The 19,480-nt window shown below is 48.4% G+C and overlaps 2 protein-coding genes and 1 pseudogene across 4 annotated transcripts in view; 2 read left to right on the top strand and 1 right to left on the bottom strand.

Moving 5' to 3' along the window:
• SDHA (succinate dehydrogenase complex flavoprotein subunit A) overlaps positions 1–2,574 on the bottom strand; it is a 31,604-nt gene extending 29,030 nt beyond the window's left edge. The window contains exon 1 of one of the 2 annotated variants that reach the window (XM_081825813.1): positions 2,427–2,574. In XM_081825813.1, coding sequence (XP_081681939.1) covers positions 2,427–2,489 — 63 coding nt within the window. In that variant the 5' untranslated portion in view covers positions 2,490–2,574. The remainder of the gene's footprint in view (positions 1–2,426) is intronic. The other variant, XM_081825812.1, reaches the window with a different exon arrangement.
• Positions 2,575–2,590: 16 nt separating this feature from the next.
• CCDC127 (coiled-coil domain containing 127) lies at positions 2,591–11,820 on the top strand. Of its 2 annotated transcripts, none has more exons than XM_081825815.1 (3): positions 2,591–2,692; positions 4,738–4,868; positions 10,552–11,820. In XM_081825815.1, exons 2-3 carry the CDS (start codon positions 4,748–4,750, stop codon positions 11,211–11,213), a joined length of 783 nt encoding a protein of 260 aa, XP_081681941.1. In that variant the 5' UTR covers positions 2,591–2,692; positions 4,738–4,747; the 3' UTR covers positions 11,214–11,820. The 2 variants fall into 2 exon arrangements, with proteins under 2 accessions (XP_081681941.1, XP_081681940.1); XM_081825814.1 differs by having other exon boundaries at positions 2,617–2,777.
• Positions 11,821–17,933: 6,113 nt separating this feature from the next.
• Positions 17,934–19,228, top strand: LOC102743847 (ubiquitin-conjugating enzyme E2 N pseudogene; annotated as a pseudogene).
• Positions 19,229–19,480: the final 252 nt, after the last annotated feature.

Here is a 19,480-nt window from a genome sequence, read left to right as displayed (position 1 = left end):
GCTGGCACCAGATTTTGTTCATTGCCCCAGGTAAGGAGCCTTTGGAAAAATCTCTGCAACTCCAAAATAAGATGCATATCCAGATCACATATCAAAACCAAGCCACAATTTTTCAAGCGAAGCAGGAAAAACATCACACAGAATGCAGAACTGAATGCCACTGCAGTATAATTACCCCAAGAAGCAAAACGAAAGGTTACTACAATGGCCTAAATAATGTAATTCTAGATACACCATTAAAACATATTCAAATAATACATTCTAAGAAAAGAATCTGACTTACTCTAGAACGGTACTTTGGATTTTCATGTTAAAGAATTTGCGAAATCTCATCTGAAGCAGTTAACCAGTACTATCTCAGATCCTCAGTTTTACTTTTCTTTTCAGTAAACTAGGACAGTCTGCAAATTGTGTCAGGGCATTAGGGTAACTAAAAATGAAACAAAGGCAAAATAGGTTTGATAATTTTGCAACTTGAAAGCAGCTGTAAATATAAAATGACTTGGAAACACCACAGAATTAAACAAAATGAGATAAAGAAAAATTCTCTGTGGATTTTGTTCAAATTATTCTCATGTACTCTCCATGCACATTTCTCAGGTGGTGATCATACATTTCTTTTTTTGTTCTAATTGGATGCTTTTGTTTCTGACAATCCTAAATTCCACTAAATATATTGCTTGGGATGGGAAAAGCTATCTTCATCAAGATAAAAAAAACTTTTTTAAAAACCCAAGACCAACTTCTAGTAGGCCTAAGTGGTGGTTCAATTTTGCTATGTTTCTTGCCCTCATGTTCACAAGTCCCTAAATAAAGGACTGTGGTGAAAATTCAAGGAGATAATGAAGGGAAAGTGCCCGCAGCTAACAGCGATTCAACCAAGATCACGTGAAATCAAGCCAACACAAAAGGAGAGGCTTATACACCCTGACCTCTTGAGCCGAAAGCTCAGAGCTAGAACTCTTCTAGTCCAGCTTCAAGACAACAATGTTTTCATAAACTGACATCGGGCAGGTGGTGGGTGAGTGAAGCAAGTTCCACAGGCTGGAGGGGTGCAGTCTGCACAAGGACCCCGGAGCACCAGTCTGGGGTGGCTGTGGATTAGACCTATTTAGCTCTTCTCCACAACCACCACCAATTACCAATGAGTTACTTCACCTAACAAGTAGGAAGCACCTGTAAGTCAGCCTGCTCAGGGACGCCTGACTAAAAATACCCCACTGACCAAAGACTCCACTTCCTACTTGTGGGCTCCCTCCATCCTTTGCGTCTCAGAGCCCAAGACGGGGGTTGGAGAGTGGGGACCTCTGCTCCGTAAACAGCAACACGTGAAAGCATTTAAACTGTTCTCTGGTGTTGGCAGGATGGCTGACTAGGCCTTCTCACATTTAACTTTTAATATTTGTATTTCAAAAAGGAGAAAATTGCAGGTATAATTACAGGCACAAGTCAAGTCAGTATTGTTGAGTGCCTGGGTTCCTATTGGGATTTTCACTCTGTAGTTACATTACTGAGCAAGTAGGCGGGAGGACCACTTAAAAGAACCCACATAACTAAACCCTCTAAGTTTACTGTGCCTCAATAAAACCCGAAAAGATGGATTCTGAAGGCGTCCCTGGAAAAAGTACACGTGACACAATCCAGTAGCTAGGGGTCGAGGAAGTCCTCCCCCCGGGGGCCATGCACCGCTGCCCGCAGTCCGAGCACTCTAGGCACCTTCCACCCGCCTCCCCTGGCAGAGCAGGGGAAACCAAACTTCCCGGCGTCCTCGCCCAAACGTGGTTTTGCGGTCAGAGTGCTGGCATTCTCCGTCTGATTTTCTAAAAAGCGCGCAAAACGCCGCCACACAAAAACCAGAACCAAGGCCCTGAACTGACTGCCAGGTCTACGCTTTCCCCGAACGGGGCTCGGTTCTGCGAACCACTAAGAGGGAAGCCCAAGCGCGGGTGCCGGACGCGCCTCCCACCGACCCCGCCTGGGGCCTCCCAGCCAGCGCGCGCCTGCGGTCATGGGCCCGCCTCCGCCCGAGGTCTAAGGGCGCTTTTGGATTCCGAGGCCCGGGGCACCCATGGGCCGCTACCTGTCCGAGTGACCTTGGCCAAACACGCCTCCCCACGCGCTGAAGACTCGGGCTGCGGCGACGCTAATCCGCGAGGCCCCCAGACCCCAGGCAGGGATCCCAGGAAGGGGGAGCGGCCCCAGGGCGGCACGCGGGGTCATGACCTTCACCCGGACGCAGCCCGACGGGCTTCTGAAAACGTCCGGCTGCCCTCTGGGCCGGCCCCACTTCTCGGGCGACCTCCTCCCCGCACCGGCCCGCAGACCCTCCCCGGGCCGGGGCAACTCAGCGTCCGCTCCGCCCTGCGGGGACCGTCCTACCCCCACCTCGGCCCCCGCGCCCTGCCCGCCCCGCGGCGCCGACTCACCGCCCTGGTCAGTGCCAGGCACCGGGCGCCCAACAGCCGAGACACCGCCCGGACCCCCGACATGTCTGTCCTCCAGGGCGCAATCCCACCAGCCTCCGCGCCAGACTGCGCCTGCGCATCTAGCCGCGCCCGGGCCGGGACGCGGGGACACCGCGCCTGCGCACCAAGCCACGACCCCGAGTGGGTGGTGGAGCATTGCGCCTGCGCACAGGACCGGCGGACAGTGGTGCTGAGGGGATCCAGGGCCCGGCGCTCCCCGGTCGGGGGTAGGTCGGGGGCGGGGCCGAGTTCGTCCCGGGCCAGGGCCTGGGCTGTGGCCGGGGCCCGGGCTGTCTTCCGGAGGGGCCGGGGGTAGGTCTGGGGGCTAGGGGTAGGTCGGGGGCCTAGGGAGAAGGCGGGGGGAATGGGTGTAGGTTCGGGAGGGCCGCGGGTGGGTAGGGGGTCGGAATAGGTCAGGGCGCCGGGCCGTGTTCGGGGGTTCTGGGACTGGGTCGGAGTAGGTCAGGGCGCCGAGTTGTGTTGGGGGGCTCCGGGGGGTGGGTCGGGGGTCGGGAGGGCTGGGGGCTGGGTCTGGGATAGGTCCGGGCGCCGGCCCGGGTTCTGGGGTGGGGGCGGGCGCCCTGCTGACACTGGGAGCCCCAGCGGTGGATACCGGCAGATGACCCGGTGAGGGTCTGGTTCAGCTTCCCGGGCTATGTCTTCACTGACTCGCTTGATTCCGCCTCTGGTGCACGAAGTATTTTTGTTCTTCGTGTGTTTTACGTAAGGTACCTGGAATCTTTTGTGGGACGAAGTGGTATGGGAAATAAACTGTTCACTTTCCTGTGTTTGGTATTGTATTGTTAGGATCTTTCTCATGCTCAATTGTGTGCAATATAATTTTGAAATATTTTAGTGAGTTAATTTAAATTTACAATGATCCATCCACTCTTATTTTTTTAAGATTTTACTTATTTATTTGACAGAGAGAGCGAGCGAGCACAAGCAGGGGGAGCAGCAGAGGGAGAGAGAGAAGCAGGTCCCCACTGAGCAAAGAGCCCAGGACCTTGGGATCATGACCTGAGCCTAAGGCAGTCGCTTAAACCAATTGAGCCACCCAGGCACCCATATTTTATTGACATTTAGGTTGTTTCCAAATCTTTGCTAGTGTTAAATAAGGCAAGAAAGATTATAATTGTGTATAACCCTTTGTCTTACTTAGGATTAGGTTGCTTTTCTTAGAATTGTGTTTCCACAGGCCCTATGCCCCCTAAGTGGACTTTATTGGCTTGGAGGAAATGAAAACCATTCTTCACAGACCTACATTGAGAGTTTTGCAGTTTAGTACTTTCAGAACTAATTTTTCATTGTATAGTTACCACAAACTCCTTGACGTAATATTTTTGGCATTTCTTTATTGCCAGTTAGAATTTTATATTTCTAGATGTTAAGTGTTTATTGAAAACCCTATTAAAATGTTTCAAAATTGAATTGGATTCCTTTTTTGTTATGTAAGCCTTATTTCTTTTTTTTTAAGATTTTATTTATTTGACAGAGAGAGACACAGCGAGAGAGGGAACACAAGCAGGGGGAGCGGGAGAGAGAGAAGCAGGCCTCCCGCCGAACAAGGAGCCCGATGTGGGGCTCAATCCCAGGACCCTGGGATCATGACCTGAGCCGAAGGCAGACGCTTAACGACTGAGCCACCCAGGCGCCCCTGATTATTTCTTGTCTAATCAGTGTGTTTTATTTGTGGCCATCACATAGAAATAAGCTGAAAGTCTCATTGCTCTATTTTGTGAAAATACCCAACCTAGTGCAAGTACCTAGTAAATCGGTAAATTCATGTTAACATTAGACCCCAGCCTAGTTACTGAGATACAGCATGAGCTTTAAGCAGAAACATCTGTAATTATGGTGTTCATGCCACCAAAGTCAGGAGGCATGAGAGCCTTCCTAGCACTGTCCCCATCTCCGCCACACACGCTTGCCTGGGCCTCTCCATGGCCTCTCCGTGTCATTTGCCATTTCCTGAGGGCCAGTGCTTTCATGTCTTGCTATTTACATATTTTTGTGTACAACCATACTGTGAAGCTTGTTTATATTAGAGATCTTAACACCACTTCACTTGTATTTCACTTATTTGAGACCTCTTTCTCTCTCCGACTATATCATGAGTGGCTATTGTCTGAGGCCTTGTTTTTTTTTCTTTGAATCCTGTAAGGCTCAGTGCTGTGTGGCTCATAGGTAGAACTGAGCCAAGTAGATGATACAGTTGTGACATTTATTTTGTTCCTTTTATATGGTTAATGGTTTTATTATTTACTTCAAGGTACATCTCCATGAATAACTTAAATGACCCCCCAAATTGGAATATCCGGCCTAATTCCAGGGCTGATGGTGGTGATGGAAGCAGATGGAATTATGCCCTATTGGTTCCAATGCTGGGATTGGCTGCTTTTCGTAAGTCATGGTTTTCCTAACATTTGCATTTGGGGGGCTGAAAGTGTGGATCCCAAAAACCTTGGGCTTTGGACCCTGACAGATGCAAGTGTACATCCTAGTGTTATCCCATACAGTGAGTCCTAGGCAAATTACTTAACCCCTTGAGCCTTAGTTTCCCTATCCATTGAAGCATTGTGAGGGCTAAATAAAACAAGATACTTTGTGTGGAGTGGGTTTTAGTAACTATTAGCTCCTTTCCAGACTTAACTTTTCTGAAGGGAGCTCTCTTGGTTCAGTTGCCCTCATCAGGACTGACAGGGAAGAATAAAATAGGTGTAAAAGAAAACCAGTTTGGTCATCTGTTTAATGTTTAGGAAATCAGTCTTAAAACCTCTGCTCACCTGGCCAGCTTCTCTCTAGTTTGAATTGACTTTGGGGAAATTACCAGTTACTGGTCCGTTAAAATTATTCCAGCCCTTAGCTTTTATTTTCTACTACATGATAATTTTCTGATGTTCAGGAATTAGTTTTATATTTTGTCATATCCCACAGTTTTGGATTGACACTTACGAATATGAGAAACGGAATAATTGAATGGAAGAAAATCACAAGCTGCCGTCTGTTTGCAGTGATACTTTTTATGGAGTGTTTTTTTATGTGCTTAGATTTCTCAGGTCAATAGGCTTACCTCAGAGGAAGTGAAGGATGAAGAGAGTAGCATTTATCAACTGTTCATTTATCTGCCTTTACTGTAGACTGTGCCAGGAGACTAGTTTACACCGATATTTGGCAATATAATTTCTATTTGTTTATTTATGGGGGGGACGCATGTGGGGAGGGGCAGAGGGAAAGGGAGAATCTCAAGCAGACTCCTCACTGAGTGTGAAGCCCGACGCAGGGCTCTATCTCACAACACCGAGATCATGACCCGAGCCAAAGCCAAGAGCCACCCAGGTGCCCCTTGGCAATATAATTTCTAAACTATGTAGTAAAAGATTTTTGGCGACTCTTTATAAGAATGCAAAGATAAAAGTTTTTGGTGATCATGCTACCTAAGCAAGACAACCAAGAAGAAAATACAAAATATTCATTGACCCTTCTCAGGGACAGAAAGCAACATTTCAAAAGTCCAAGGAGGCAAGAACCTCAAAAGTAAAGGTTGTTATGAAAGGCTATAAAAGCTAGAGTTTGGAAAGGAAATGGAGTGATGAGAGTTGCCCCGGGGCCTGTCCCAGCCTCAAAACTAATTAATCATTGTTAGTCAGTGTAATGTTAAGCCTTCCAATTCCCTCACCAAGTTCATCACCCTAGCCATAGGCAATAGGTAGTGGTTCCAAGGGTTAGGAGAGCTTTGCAAGGTGGCAGGCTGGTGAGCTTCTAAGTGGCAACACCCTTAGGGCTGGGTTTGGATCTGCCCAGTCTCTGACCTAGAAGCAGGCACTGTGCAGATCGCTGAATCAAAAAAAATACCTGATCTTGTCAGCCTCCATGGGAGTCGATGTTTAGTTTTTTAAGAAAGTGCCAAAACGTTTTCCCGAGTGGTAGTACCATTTTGCATCCTCATCAGCAGTGTGTGAGTGATCCATTTTCTTGTTAGCCTCACCAGCATTTGGTGAGGCCACTGTTGTTCTTATTTTACACCCATTGTGGTTTCAATTTGCATTTCCCTAATAGCTAATAACGTTGAACGTGTTTTCACATTCTTATTTGCCATTGGTATAGCCTCTTCCACGACATGTCTGTTTCTGTCTTTTGGCCATTTTGTAATTATACTGTGTTTTCATGTTGAGTTTTCAGAGTTTTTTTACTACATCCTAGATTCTAGTATTTTGTTGGATATCTAGTTTGCCAGTATCTTTTTCCACTCTGTAACTTGTTTTTTTATTCTCTAAATGGAGGCTTTCGCAGAGCAAAGGTTTTAATTTTGGTGAAGTTCAAGTTTTTTCTTTCATGGGTCATGCTTTTCCTCCTGCAGCTCTTTGCCTAGCCCTAGATCCTGAAGGTTCTGTCCCACATTTTTTCTTGAAAGTTTAGTTTTACATGTCCATGATCCATTTTGAGTTAATTTTTTTTTTTTTAGTATAATGTATGAGACTTAGGTTTTCTTTCTTCCTTTCCGATCTGTTTGTCTTTTGTTTCCTTTTCCTTTTCTTGCACTGGCTGACATCTCCAGGCCTCCACTGAGAAGTTCCCATCTTACAGGAAGAGCATTCGGTCTTCACCATTAAAGGTGACGTTAGCTGTGGGTTTTCATAGCTGTTCTTTATCAAGGCAAGGAAGCTCCCCTCAGTTTTTCTTTTTTTTTTTTTTGAGTTTTTATCACCAGTGGGTGTTGAATTTTGCCAAATGTTTTTCTGTATCAGTTGATGGGATCATGTGATTTTTCTTCTTTAGACTATTCATATATTGGGTTACAGTGATTGATTTGATCATGGGTCATGGGATCCCAGCCCCATGTCAGGCTATGGCTTTGTGCTCAGCAGGGAGTCTGCTTGAAGATTCTCTCCCTCTGCCCCTCTCCCCGCTCGCATGCACTTTCTCTCTCAAATAAATAAATCTTTGGGGTGCCTGGGTGGCTCAGTCGTTAAGCGTCTGCCTTCGGCTGAGGTCATGGTCCCAGGGTCCTGGGATCGAGTCCTGCATCAGGCTCCCTGCTCAGCGGGAAGCCTGCTTCTCTCTCTCACACTCCCCCTGCTTGAGTTCTCTCTCTTGCTGTCTCTCTCTCTGTCAAATAAATAAATAAAATCTTTAAAAAAGGGGCGCCTGGGTGGCTCAGATGGTTAAGCGTCTGCCTTCAGTTCAGGTCATGATCCCAGGGTCCTGGGATCGAGCCCCACATCGGGCTCCTGGCCCAGCCGGGAGTCTGCTTCTCCCTCTCCCTCTGCCTCTCCCACTGCTCATGCTCTCTCTCTCTCTCTCTCTGTGTCTCTGTGTCTCAAATGAATAAATAAAATCTTTAAAAAAAAAAAATCTTTAAAAAAAAAAATCTTTAAAAAAAAAAATCTTTGAAAACAAATCTCCACTTGGTCACGCCATATAATCCTTTTTACATATTGTAGAATTATATTTGGCAGTATTTTGTTCAGGGTTTTATGTCTGTGTTCATATGGGATTTATTATTTTAGCCCTTTGGCAGAGTTCTCTCTTCGCCACACTTACTTCAGCATCATGTTTTTTTTTGTGTCAGTTATTGTATTTTTCAGTTCAAAATGTTCATATGCTTGTTTTTGTATCTCCTATTTCTGTGCTTAGACTTTGTATTGTCATGCCTGCTTTAAACTCTTTGTCAGGTAACCCTAACATCTCTGTCCTCTCGGTATTGGCATCTACTGATTATCTTTTTACACTCAATTTGAGATCTTTCTGATTCTTGGTATGAAGAGTGATTTTCAGTTGAAACCTGTGTATTTGGGGCATTATGTTATGAGGCTGACCTTTTATTCGGACATTCTGTGGATTCTTCTTGGATAGGGCTCTAGCAGGGGAAAGGTGGCTCTGCTGCCTCACTCCCGGGTGGGGATGGAAGTCCAGGTTCCCCACTCAGCCTCCGTCCGGTCCCCTCATTACCACTGGGCAGGAGCCGGGGGTGCAGCTCCCCCAGGTTTCCACTGATGCTCCTCCCTGCCTGGGAGAGATCTTGTTACTGCTCCCCACTTGGCCACCTCTGACACCACCCCCAAGGGAGCAGGAGGGGCTCCCATCAGCCTTTGCCCAATGGATGGGGATGGAACCACAGTGACTTTGCTGTTTGGCCGGAGTGGAGTTGTTATTGTTGAAGTTTCTGTCTTGCTAGGCCACCTTCCTAGCCCCTTGGCCAGAGAGAGCAGACTTGTGCTGGGGCTTTTTGAAAGAAAGTCTTCACCATTGGCATTTCAGCTCCAAGTCCGGGAAGTATGAGGCAAAATGAAACCCCAGGGGACTCACCACCGTAGCCTTCCTTGGGTCCCAGGGTCCCTTGCCAGTCTGCCTGCGGTTCTCCACCTTTAAGAACCCCCTGGGTTTGCCGTACTTATGACACAGGGTTTCCGACTGTGCTGAGCAGGAAGAATAGGAAAGAGTACTTCTGTTCCATTTCCCCAAAAGCAGGAGCATCCACTCTCTTCTCTGCCTTAGGAAACTGGGGCTGTGCACAATTGTGTTTGCCCAGAGTCGTAAGGCAGGGTTCTCCAGGATCAGACCCAGACTTAAGGTTTTTCCATTCTGCTTCCACACTTCCCTCTGCGCACGTCCTTGGTGATCTCCCCCACCTGTGTCACGCCTCTGTCCCACCTCTTCCTGGAGGCCTTCCTGATTCAGTGCCACCCACCCCAGACTTACCCGTAATCACAGCCTGTACCATGTAGTCTGATGTGCAGCTCGGTGTGTTCTGTACCGGTCGCCACTTGTTCCACGTGTCAGTGGTGGTACTTCCGTTGGATCACACCTGGGTTAAGGCAAGAGCGGCCCCCTCTGCCCCCTGCTGCACCCCCACCTCTGATCTTCCACTTCATACCAGAGTCTCTGAGGACCTCTGTTGTTCAGGCCTGCTGACTTCCAGAGCGTGCTCCAGCCCCTCGATAGAAGCCCTGCAGCGACTCCTGGACACCGTCTGCTCAGGACATGTGATGCCCACTCCTGTCCCTGTTCATTCTGCCTAGAGGGGCCTTTCCTGCCAGCTGCTCCTCGTTTTTCCAGACTGGTTCCCATTCACCTCTTTCGTGAGCCCCTCCCTGACTGCATCCCAAACGGAATTAGTCCTTCCTTCCTCCCCTTCTCACAGAGCTCTCAGTGCTTATCAGATGATACTGTAACTGCTGCGCTAGCGGCCAGGCCCCTGCCTGTGAACTTCAGTGGAAGGAGGAGATGAAGATGACGTGTGCTTTCGAGTTTCCCTTACCAGTGGGACTAGACGCTGTTTGTAGGTGAGGAAGGAATGCGTTTGGTCTCACGCTTATAGAGTTGGGGTGGCAGCAGCACTTCAAGTGGAAATGACTTGCAGGCGCACGCAAATACTGCCTCAGAGGATGGTTCCCAAGGGACGCAGGGGAAGAAGACCCGAATGGCAAGGACACCGCCTTGAGTGCTGGGGAGGGAAAAGGAGCCTCCCCGGCACTGGATTTCTCCATGCAGCAGAGGACAGAGGCCCAGCTGCTCCTCAGTCTGCCCCACGTTTGTGAGAGTCGAGTTGCCCTGGTTTGGGAAAAGGGAGCCAGGCCATGTCTTGAGGTTGAACATCTTCCTCCACCTTATTTTTATGTACCCTTGTCAGAATAGAAGCGAGATGACCAGGCAGGTCTGGATGTACTTTGCAATCAGTCAGTTCTGTAATCACCTGCCAACATTACAGGAAGCATAGCAGTGTTGACTTTTAAACCTTGGCAGTAGGACATGGAGGCCCTGTGGCCAGAGTAGGCATTGGTGGTGAGTTTGAGAGCAAAAGAAAGCAGTGGTGGATTTTTTCAGGCAGAGAAGATGAGGAGTCTGGAAGGGAACTGTCAACAACCTTGTCACACTTGTCTTTGGGGACCCTTACCTGATTTTAAGATAAGAATTTTGATTATTATATGGTTTCATACAAAATGTTACCCGTACCTTTCAAGGCTTCAGATTTTATTGAAATGCTGTCCTTAGCTGCTTTATGCTTTTTCAAAATAAAGATTATAAAACTTCAGCTCTGACTTCTCATTAAGTGTGTTTTTCTCCCCCAATTTATTCGTGTCAGGTTGGATTTGGTCCAGGGAGTCCCAGAAAGAAATCGAAAAAGAGAGAGAAGCGTACCGTCAGAGAACAGCTGCTTTCCAGCGGGATCTTGAAGCCAAGTACCATGCCGTGATCTCAGAAAACCGGCGTGCAGTTGCTCACTTGTCTTTGGAACTTGAAAAGGAACAAAACAGAACGACTAGTTACCGAGAAGCCCTTATCTCTCAGGGGCGCAAGTTGGTAGAAGAAAAGAAGCTTCTGGAACAGGAGCGGGCTCAGGTCATGCAAGAAAAGAGACAGTTGCAGCCCCTGAGAAGTGCGTATCTGAGCTTCCTGGAGAAGGAAGATGACTGGCAGAGGAGGGCCAGGCTTGTGCTGAAAGAGTTTGAAGACGCTCTTACGGAAAGACAGAACATCTACTGCAGCCTGTTCCTCCCCCGTGGCAGGCGGCTGGAAATCGAGAAGAACTTACTGGTCCGAGCATCCACTGACCCAGTTGCCGCTGACCTGCAGATGGCGGCTGGCCTGACTGACATATTTCAGCACGACACATACTGTGGCGACGTCTGGAATACCAACAAACGCCAGAATGGGAGACTCATGTGGCTGTATCTCAAATACTGGGAACTGACTGTTGAACTGAAGAAGTGTAAGAGAGTTGAGAAAGCCATCCTAGAGAAGTAGGGCAGGAGCGAAGTACATCTTCAGTGATGCTGTGGCGTCCCGGGGTATCGCCGTGTTGTCGGTTCCTTCTGCAGCCACCTTCCAGCTGAGTGGTCTTCCACTCCCACCACCGTCTGAGTGGGACACGGTCTCTTCCTTGGCCCTCTTCAGCTATAAGGATGCAGTTTCTCGGGAGGATTTTTTTTTAAGCTGTAACATTTTATTAGGCTGAACAGTATAACGTCATATCTTTCCTGTAGGGTAAGATTGTTTTTAAGAAAGTCAAATACAGTATCAATCCTCACTGTAAGTAGTTTTCTGTTTGTTTTTATCACTCCCTAAATAAATTCTGTTTTCTCCTCAAATTACTTTTCTCTCTCCTAGAATTATAAAAAGAAGTTGTCAGGTAATGGATAGAACTGCCTAATGAGGACAGAAAATAGTAACATTATCAAGGTTTCTTGCTGGTGTGAGCATCTCTCCCACCAAAGGGAGAGAAAGTGTTCCTTGTATCCAGTTGACACCCTGGTATGTGTTTGGGATTTGGCTTGTGTCTGTATTTAGTAAGCATGTATTATTTATTAGCAATGACATATAATAAAAAATACTTGCCATTTAAAAGCAACAATGCCACCTATGTGTGTAATTCTTCACTCTTTATAAAATGTTTTTACATAGATTATCTCCATTTTACCACAAACTGATCAAAGGTAGGCACTTGCCCATTTTTCACAGAGCTAAGGTGAATCAGCCTCTCACACGTCACCCCTGTAATCCTACCCCGTGTAATCCCAACATGGGAAGAATATGTAGCAAAATCAGAGAATGGGACGCCTGGGTGGCTCTGACTTTTGTTCAGGTCATGATCTCAGGGTCCTGGGATCAAGCCCCGTGTGGAGCTCTGCTCTCAGCGGAGAGTCTCCTTTCCTCTGCCTCTGCGCCTCCCTCTGCTCATGCTCACTTGCTCACTCTCGCAAATAAATAAGGAAAATCTTTAAAAAAAAAAAAAAAATCAGTAGAGGAAAAGGCGCGTGGGGGCAAGTGAGGAGCCTGTGCAGCTTCCAGAGTCTTCTCCCAGGGGAGTCATGGGAGTGCTCCCTCCCACCGCCCCCCCCAACAGCAAGGAGCGTGAACTGTTGCCAACCTGGGACCCCCAGAGACAGCCCAGCGCTGATGTTGATGGCTGGTCACGTGGGTATCCTCTGCTTGGCACGCACCCAGATTGCAGAATCCCGGAAGGAAAGCCGGTATCCTCTCAAACTACAAAATTTAGACACAGTGGGCTGCCCTTCCTGGTCGGTGGCAGAGAGGTCCTCTCCGAATCCCGGTTCCCCATGCCATCCAGGGGCCAGCCTTGCCGCAGGCTTTTGGAAGGCCTACAGTCTCCTTGTGCAGGTGAGGCAGCTGGACCTGCCGCCAGGAGAAGCTGTCTGGGCAGTGCGGCCCCAGAGGGGCTGGAAACTTAGATGCAGTTCCTCGGTAGCAAGTGGCCCAGCAACGGCTGCGCTGAGGTCCGCCTGCTTTGGAGCCCCGTTTCTACCCGGCCTGCCTGCCTGTCTGTGGCAGGGAGACAAACTTAGGAATACTAAGCTGATAAAAAACTTCACGTCTAATTGTAGGGGAATGTCATTAGAGCTGGGTTTGGTCTGGGGACCAAAATGCTGAGGACTTACGGCCCAGTGGATCTGCATGGTTTATGCTCACATGAGGTTTTTAATCTTCAGAGCAATTTCAGAGACGAAGAAGCGGCTCAGAGCTACCGACCGAAAGGTCCCCCATGGGGCTGGGGTCCTCGCCCCACGCTCTGCTTTTAGCTGCTGTGCTCGGCACAAGATGGTTTCATGCTTTTCTTCTCCAGTGGCTCCTCCCGTCATCTTTCTGCTCAACTGTCACTGCTTGACCCAAACAAAAATAACTTACTCAGGTAAATCTGAACTAAAAAGTTTCTCTGGTTATTTGTATCACCTAGAGTGGTGTCCATTCAGTTTCTTTTACTCCACTGACTCTCCAGGTACCCTTGGATAAACCACCTAATGCTTTCCCCTTGGTTTTGTTTTTAAAAGGAGGGAAATTCAGGGGGCACCTGGGTGGTGCAGTGGGTTAAGCGGCCGACTCCTGGTTTCGGCTCAGGTCAGGATCTTAGGGTCTTGGGCTTGAGCCCCGTGTCAGGAATTCTCTCTCTGTCTCCCCCCCGCCCCCACCGTGTCTCTCTCTCTAAAAAGTAAATAAGTAAATCTTTAAAAAAAATGAGGAAAATTCAGCCAGCCATTTAGTAGGTAAATTTCAAGGTGAATTGTTAATCCTCATCCTATTTTCTAATGTCCAGCATGCTGTGAGCCTAGTCTTCAATAGCTTGATAACTATGTTCAGATAATTCAAATCAGTTTAGACACTGGTTTGATACTGCAAAATCAGAAACTTGCTACAGAAAATTATGTTGGGCCATGTTTGTATTTGCATAGCACAGCTGCCTTCTACTAGCAAGTTTATTTGAGGGTTAATTTGATGCCATCCATCTTTTTAACATTGATTTTGTTAGGTTGGAAATTTGATGACTTCACAGATGTATCAAAGGAGGTCTGGACTAAGTGACACTAGAGTGGAACATTATTGAACTAAAAGGGTTTAAAATTGAGAAAGAGAGTAGGAGCCAGGAGCTGTTTGGCATGTGTGCAGGATTTGTGGGGACTTGGGAGTCAAACATCATTCGTCCAGGCTGCTTTCCGGAAGGTCTCAGTAACTGAAACCTTGAGCCAGCAAGGCAAGGAGGATGCTCCAGGATAAAAGGGCCAGGGCTGAGGCAGGACCTGTCTCTGGAGGGAGCCTGTCTGTGCTGTAGTCAAGAGGACGGGGCGGTGGTTGCGGTGGGGGGCTTTGGGGGGGGGTTCAACCTCTGCTTTCTAATTGTACCTACTGTGAAAGTACCTATTTAAGCGTGTTTTACTTTGGAATAAAGTTGGAAGTCTCAAGGATTGACCAGGATGTTCCAAAAATAAAACAAGAAGCAGGCGGTGATTCTGTAAATTAATCCCACTCAATTTATTTGTTAAATATGCTTTTCCTCCTTGTAAAAGTTCATAGAGACAGATACAGAATTCTCATATGTATTTCTTGTGTGTGTGTGTCTATAATGCATATGTGGACTGACAGATGAAGTGGTTGATTTCATGATGACAAAGTAATCCTGTAAACATCGCACCAATGATGCTATGTTATGACAGGGAAGAGACTTCACCAAAGAGCCTGTGTGTTTTTGAAAAGGGAAGTTAGGGGCGCCTGGGTGGCTCAGTCGGTGCAGCATCTGCCTTCAGCTCAGGTTGTGGTCTCAGGGTCCTGGGATCGAGCCCCGCGTCGGGCTCCTTCTCTCTCTCCCTCTGCCCCTCCCCCTGCTTGTATGCTCTCTCTGTCTCTGTCAACAAAATAAAATCTTAAGAAAAAATGGAAAGGGAAGTTATGTCTAATTAAACTATGTAACAGAGTATTTCTATATGGGATTGTTCAACAGTCTGATTGCTAAACAGTTTACCCAGATCATCTCTCAGGAGAAGGAGGAAAAGTCTTTGTCATCACTTTCACTGTCTCAGTACTCTGTGAAAGCCATCTGCAGTGAATACACAGGGGCTGATGAAGGTTCCTGTGCTCACTCAGTATCTCGTGACAGAGCATGGGGACCCCACCCAGCACAGAGGACATCCTGAGCCCTGCAGAGAGAGTGCCGGACTGTGGAGGCCAGAGGGATGCCACTGGGCCTCCTGGGGGCAGCCTGAGCCATGCTCGTTGGATCTGCCCTGCCCCATGTGAGCAAGATGCTCCTCTCCTCCAGCAGTGACAGAGACAGCTGCTCGGTTTCTCTCTGCGTCAGGACTCCGGCTGTAAGCAACAGAAAGCGATTCAAGCTACCTGAGACAGTTTTGAGGGGGCTTTATTCAAGGACATGTCATGGGACCTCAGGGCAGGAATGGAGACTGCAGGCCATTTCCTCAGAGAGGAACCAGAAATGGCCAACAACGGTCAGGAACCTCGGAGCAGTGGTCTCCCTGCCTCATAGCTGCTTTAATCTTTCTCCTTCTGGGTCTTCGGAATTGCATCTTATCTGTTTGGTTCCCATGTGTGGCAATTTGGGGACTACTGGGTTACAGGCTGCTGTGGCATTTGAATGGAGAGGGTGCAGGGAAATGAGGCGTGTGGCTTTTGTTAACCTCACAGGAGATCTTGAAAAAAGAAATTGAGGCTTATTGGCTGCCTCTGTGGCAGCTCTGAAGGAAATCCGTCTCCTGCAGACCCTCCGACAAGTCAGGGTCTTGTCAGGGTGCAGACAGACCACAGGGAAGCGCTGAGTTCCGAGGCATGGCGCCCCAGCCGCCCGCTGCGCCGGGAAGGAAGCGCAGGCCTGGCCTGCTGTGCTGCGTGGATCTAAGGGTGAGGTGCCGCACCCTGCCGTGCGCGCTCACGTGTTTCCCTCCATAGTGTCCGGGCATGGACACTGGCTCTCTGTGGGTGGCCTGCAGTGGGTGGGGGCTGGGAGCCCGGCTGCCTGGAGCCAGGGCACAGAAGCTCATGGAGGGGTGGACGGGGCTGTTGGCAGGATTTGTCACATGAGGGCAGATGCTGCAGCCCCCGCCAAGGTGCTGAGAAGTGCCCTGCTCGAAAGGGGGTCTACCCACAGCCAGGGCTGACTGTTGTAGGGGATGCCGTGGTTTTGGGCCCCAGGCTGATGGGGCTCGGGAGTGCCAGCGGCAGGTGGGTAGAGTCCCTGCAATGGGCATCGAGACCCAGGTGAAAGCTACAGCACTTCCACCCATAGGGAGCTGCCGCAGTGGCCAGCCATAGAGCATGGGGTCCTGAGGTCTAGTGGGTGACAGCTCATCAGGGGGTTGCTCAAGCCACATAGTGAGAAGGAAGAGGAGAGCACCAGTGATGGTAAGAGCCCCAGGCTCATGTGCCCCGCACAGAGAGTCCCCTGAGTCTGTGGATCTCTCCTAGTCTGGGGCGTAGAACTGGAAAGAACCATCTGGAACAAAAGTGGAGTAGGAGGCCCCTGAATCTGTACTCCCTCTTTGCCAGGATGGGCAACAGGAAGCAGGGCAGACTTCCTGGAGGAAGTGCCATGATGAATCCACCACAAAGGACTTGGGGAAGGTAAAGACCATGTCCTTGATGTCCCGGAAGGTGGTTTCCCAGTGTCCATCATGATCCTCACCCTGTCCCCATTCAATTCAGCAGTCTGGCCCCTGGGAAGATGAGGTGAATTTGGGCACTGAGAGGCCTTTAAGCTTCACCAGGAGGAGCCGCAGCACAGCTGCCCCGTGGTACCCTCCCACCCTCTTGACCCGTGGCCCTCTGCCCCTCTCTCTGCCTAGGTGGTGGGTTTTCTTGTCCCTACAGTTTGCCTTTGTGTTGGATCCATGCCTTCGCAGAATGAAAAGCACAGGGATGCGCCTGGGTCCTGGCAGATCCCTGGGACTGACGTCACATGGACATCGTCAGAGAGCCTCTGAATCCCAGGCTGTGCAGGTGCAGCGAAAACCCATCATGGCTGGAGACAGTACTTCCAGGGTTGGGGCCTAGCAGGTGCGCAGGAACAAGTAAATGACAGGCACCAGGATGGCATAAGTTATGCCCTAAGTTATGGGAGGCCTAAGTTCTGCTTGGGCTGCTCCACGTGCTTTGAAATTGCTCCAAGTGTGCCTCCCCAGGCTCTTTGACTTTTATGGGGGGTTGTTCCTCAGAAGCCCCGAGGGCAGGGGCTGTTGGGAATATTCACCACCAGCAGACACCTGCGTGCCCACCTTCTGCCCCAGTCACTGCAGAATCCCTGGGCCCTTCTCCACCACAGCTGCCTGACTCAGCCACATACATGCTGGGGTCCTCTCCTGCTGGCCACAGACATAAACAGTTGAAATTACTCCACTCTTTAGAGTTAGATTCAAAGCATCGCAAAATTTTGACCTGTGCCTGCTCTACTCTCTTTTCAGGGCTTCTTGCAATACCAAATTCCATGTGCCTGAAATAGGGTTCAGAGACTGCCAGCAGGACAGAAGAGGGCGGGTGGCCCAGAAAGCAGATCTGAGGGGCACAAAGAGTTAGAAGTCACCTCTTCCCTCCTGCCCACTTTTTGGACATCCTCCTTTCCTGAAAGACCCAGGAGGAACATTATTGCCTTCCCCAGCAGGTAGACTCCTGAGACAGCTATCACTCTGGGGGCCTATACCTTAGGCAGCCCCACTTGGTTGTTGGGGAGAAAGGCATGAGACATACGGGGTGGGGCAGCATGGGATTACCTGGATGGGGACTTACCCGGGGAGGGGGGGAGCATGTAGGGTGTAGACATACCTGGGGGGGCAGCATGGGATTACCTGGATGGGGACTTACCCGGGGAGGGGGGAGCATGTAGGGTGAAGACATACCTGGGGGGGCAGCATGGGATTACCTGGATGGGGAATTAGCTGGAGGAAAGAGGGGCCCCAGAACTGGACAGAGGGTGGAGCCTGCTCACACAGTGACTCAAACCCCCAACCAGAACTTGGGGGTTCTAGTGTGAGAAGATTGGGCCCATCAAGCACTAGCCTCTATCTTGAGAAAATATTTCATTTTCATACTCTTAGATATTTTTAAAAATTCTGAATTGCATTGAAATTAAAGCCACGTCTGAGGAAGGCACACTACTGTTTTATTAGTATCTAATCATCCTAACACTTGGCCCTTTGCAGGAATCAGATCTTGGTAGAAACCAAGTCCAAGCAGTTGTGGGTGAGGCGAGCAGAGCCAGATTCAAGACCAGAGGCCAAACTCGGGATCTGACAAGATGGCCGGGCTGCCCCCCAGCATTATCAAGGTAACCCAGCGTTTGCTGGCAGAACCAGTTCCTGGCATTAAAGCAGAACCAGATGAGAGCAACGCCCATTATTTTCATGTGGTCATTGCTGGCCCCCAGGATTCCCCCTTTGAGGGAGGGACTTTTAAGCTTGACCAATCCTACCAGAAGAATACCCAATGGCAGCCCCTAGAGTACGTTTCATGACCGTAATTTATCATCCGAATGTAGACAAGTTGGGAAGAATATGTTTAGATATTTTGAAAGATAAGTGGTCCCCAGCACCGCAGATCCACACAGTCCTGCTATTGATCCAGGTTTTGTTAAGTGCTTCCAGTCCAGATGATCCATTAGCAAATGATGTAGCGCAGCGGTGGAAGACCAACAAAGCCCAAGCCATAGAAACAGCTAGAGCATGGACTAGGCTATATGCCCTTAAAATCAATCTGATCATCAAGTGTGCATCACTTCTCCTGTCCTGCCAAGACTTCTTCCTTTTTTGTTTGCATTTAATGGACACACAGTCTTAGAAACATTACAGAATAAAAGCCCAGACATCTTCAGTCCTTTGGTGATTAAATGCACATTAGCAAATCTATGTCTTGTCCTGATTCACTGTTGTAAAGCATGAGCAGAGGCTAGAAGTACCATCTGGATTGTTGTGAAACGTTTAAAAGCAGTGGCCCTTCTCTGCTTTTATTCATTTCCCCCCTCATGGTCTGAGTATAAAGCACTGTGAATGAAGGCAGTTGTCAGGGTTAGCTGCAGGGGTGTGCGTGCCTTTCTTTATTACTTTTTTTGAGGGGGAGAGGTAGTTTTATTTTAATTTTATGGGCTCCTTTCCCCCTTTTTATGGTGATCTAATTGCACTGGTTAAAAGCAGCTAACCAGTTCTTTAGAATATGCTCTCTAGCCAAGTCTAACTTTATTTAGACGCTGTAGATGGACAAGCTTGATTGTTTGAACCAAAATGGGAACATTAAACAAACATCACAGCCCTCACTAATAACATTGTGACTTTGCTGTCAAGTGTAGAATCCTTCCTTCAAGAAAAAACTTGTGACCATTTTGCATGGCTTGTCTGGAAACTTCTGTAAATCTTATGTTTTAGTAAAATATTTTTTGTTATTCCACTTTGCCTTAGTACAGTTTGTTTTACTGTGTTTATGTCATTTTCCCAATGTGACATTCGTATTTAAAAATTAAAACTGATGGAACATTCTCTTTTAGTCTTTACCACCTGACAAGGTGATCTGGCAAGAGGTAGATTTTGCCAGTTTCTTTTCACTGATGCAAACTTGTGTAAAGATATCACTGAATGCAGTATTTACAAGCTGGCCCTGAGCATGCATAAAGCATCAGTATTTGATATTTTTTTACCTCCTAGAAATTTGAATAAAAGTGTTTGTGTTGTCTGATTAGTTAGAGGATCATTGGTGTCTGCCAAGATGTTTGGAACTTACTGTACAGGAGA

The sequence above is a fragment of the Leptonychotes weddellii genome, chromosome 7 (assembly GCF_054177405.1).
Source record: "Leptonychotes weddellii isolate Sample4059 chromosome 7, ASM5417740v2, whole genome shotgun sequence".
In the NCBI taxonomy this organism is placed as follows: domain Eukaryota; kingdom Metazoa; phylum Chordata; class Mammalia; order Carnivora; family Phocidae; genus Leptonychotes; species Leptonychotes weddellii.
The sequence above is the reverse complement of the archived record's forward strand: the minus strand, read 5'-3'. Positions and strand labels throughout refer to the sequence as shown.

Bases quoted from the DNA above. Each gene is read 5' to 3' on its own strand.
- CCDC127 (XM_081825815.1), top strand. From the start codon at position 4,748: ATGAATAACTTAAATGACCCCCCAAATTGGAATATCCGGCCTAATTCC. The intron at 4,869-10,551 runs GTAAGTCATGGT...TATTCGTGTCAG, and splicing joins GCTGGGATTGGCTGCTTTTC to GTTGGATTTGGTCCAGGGAG.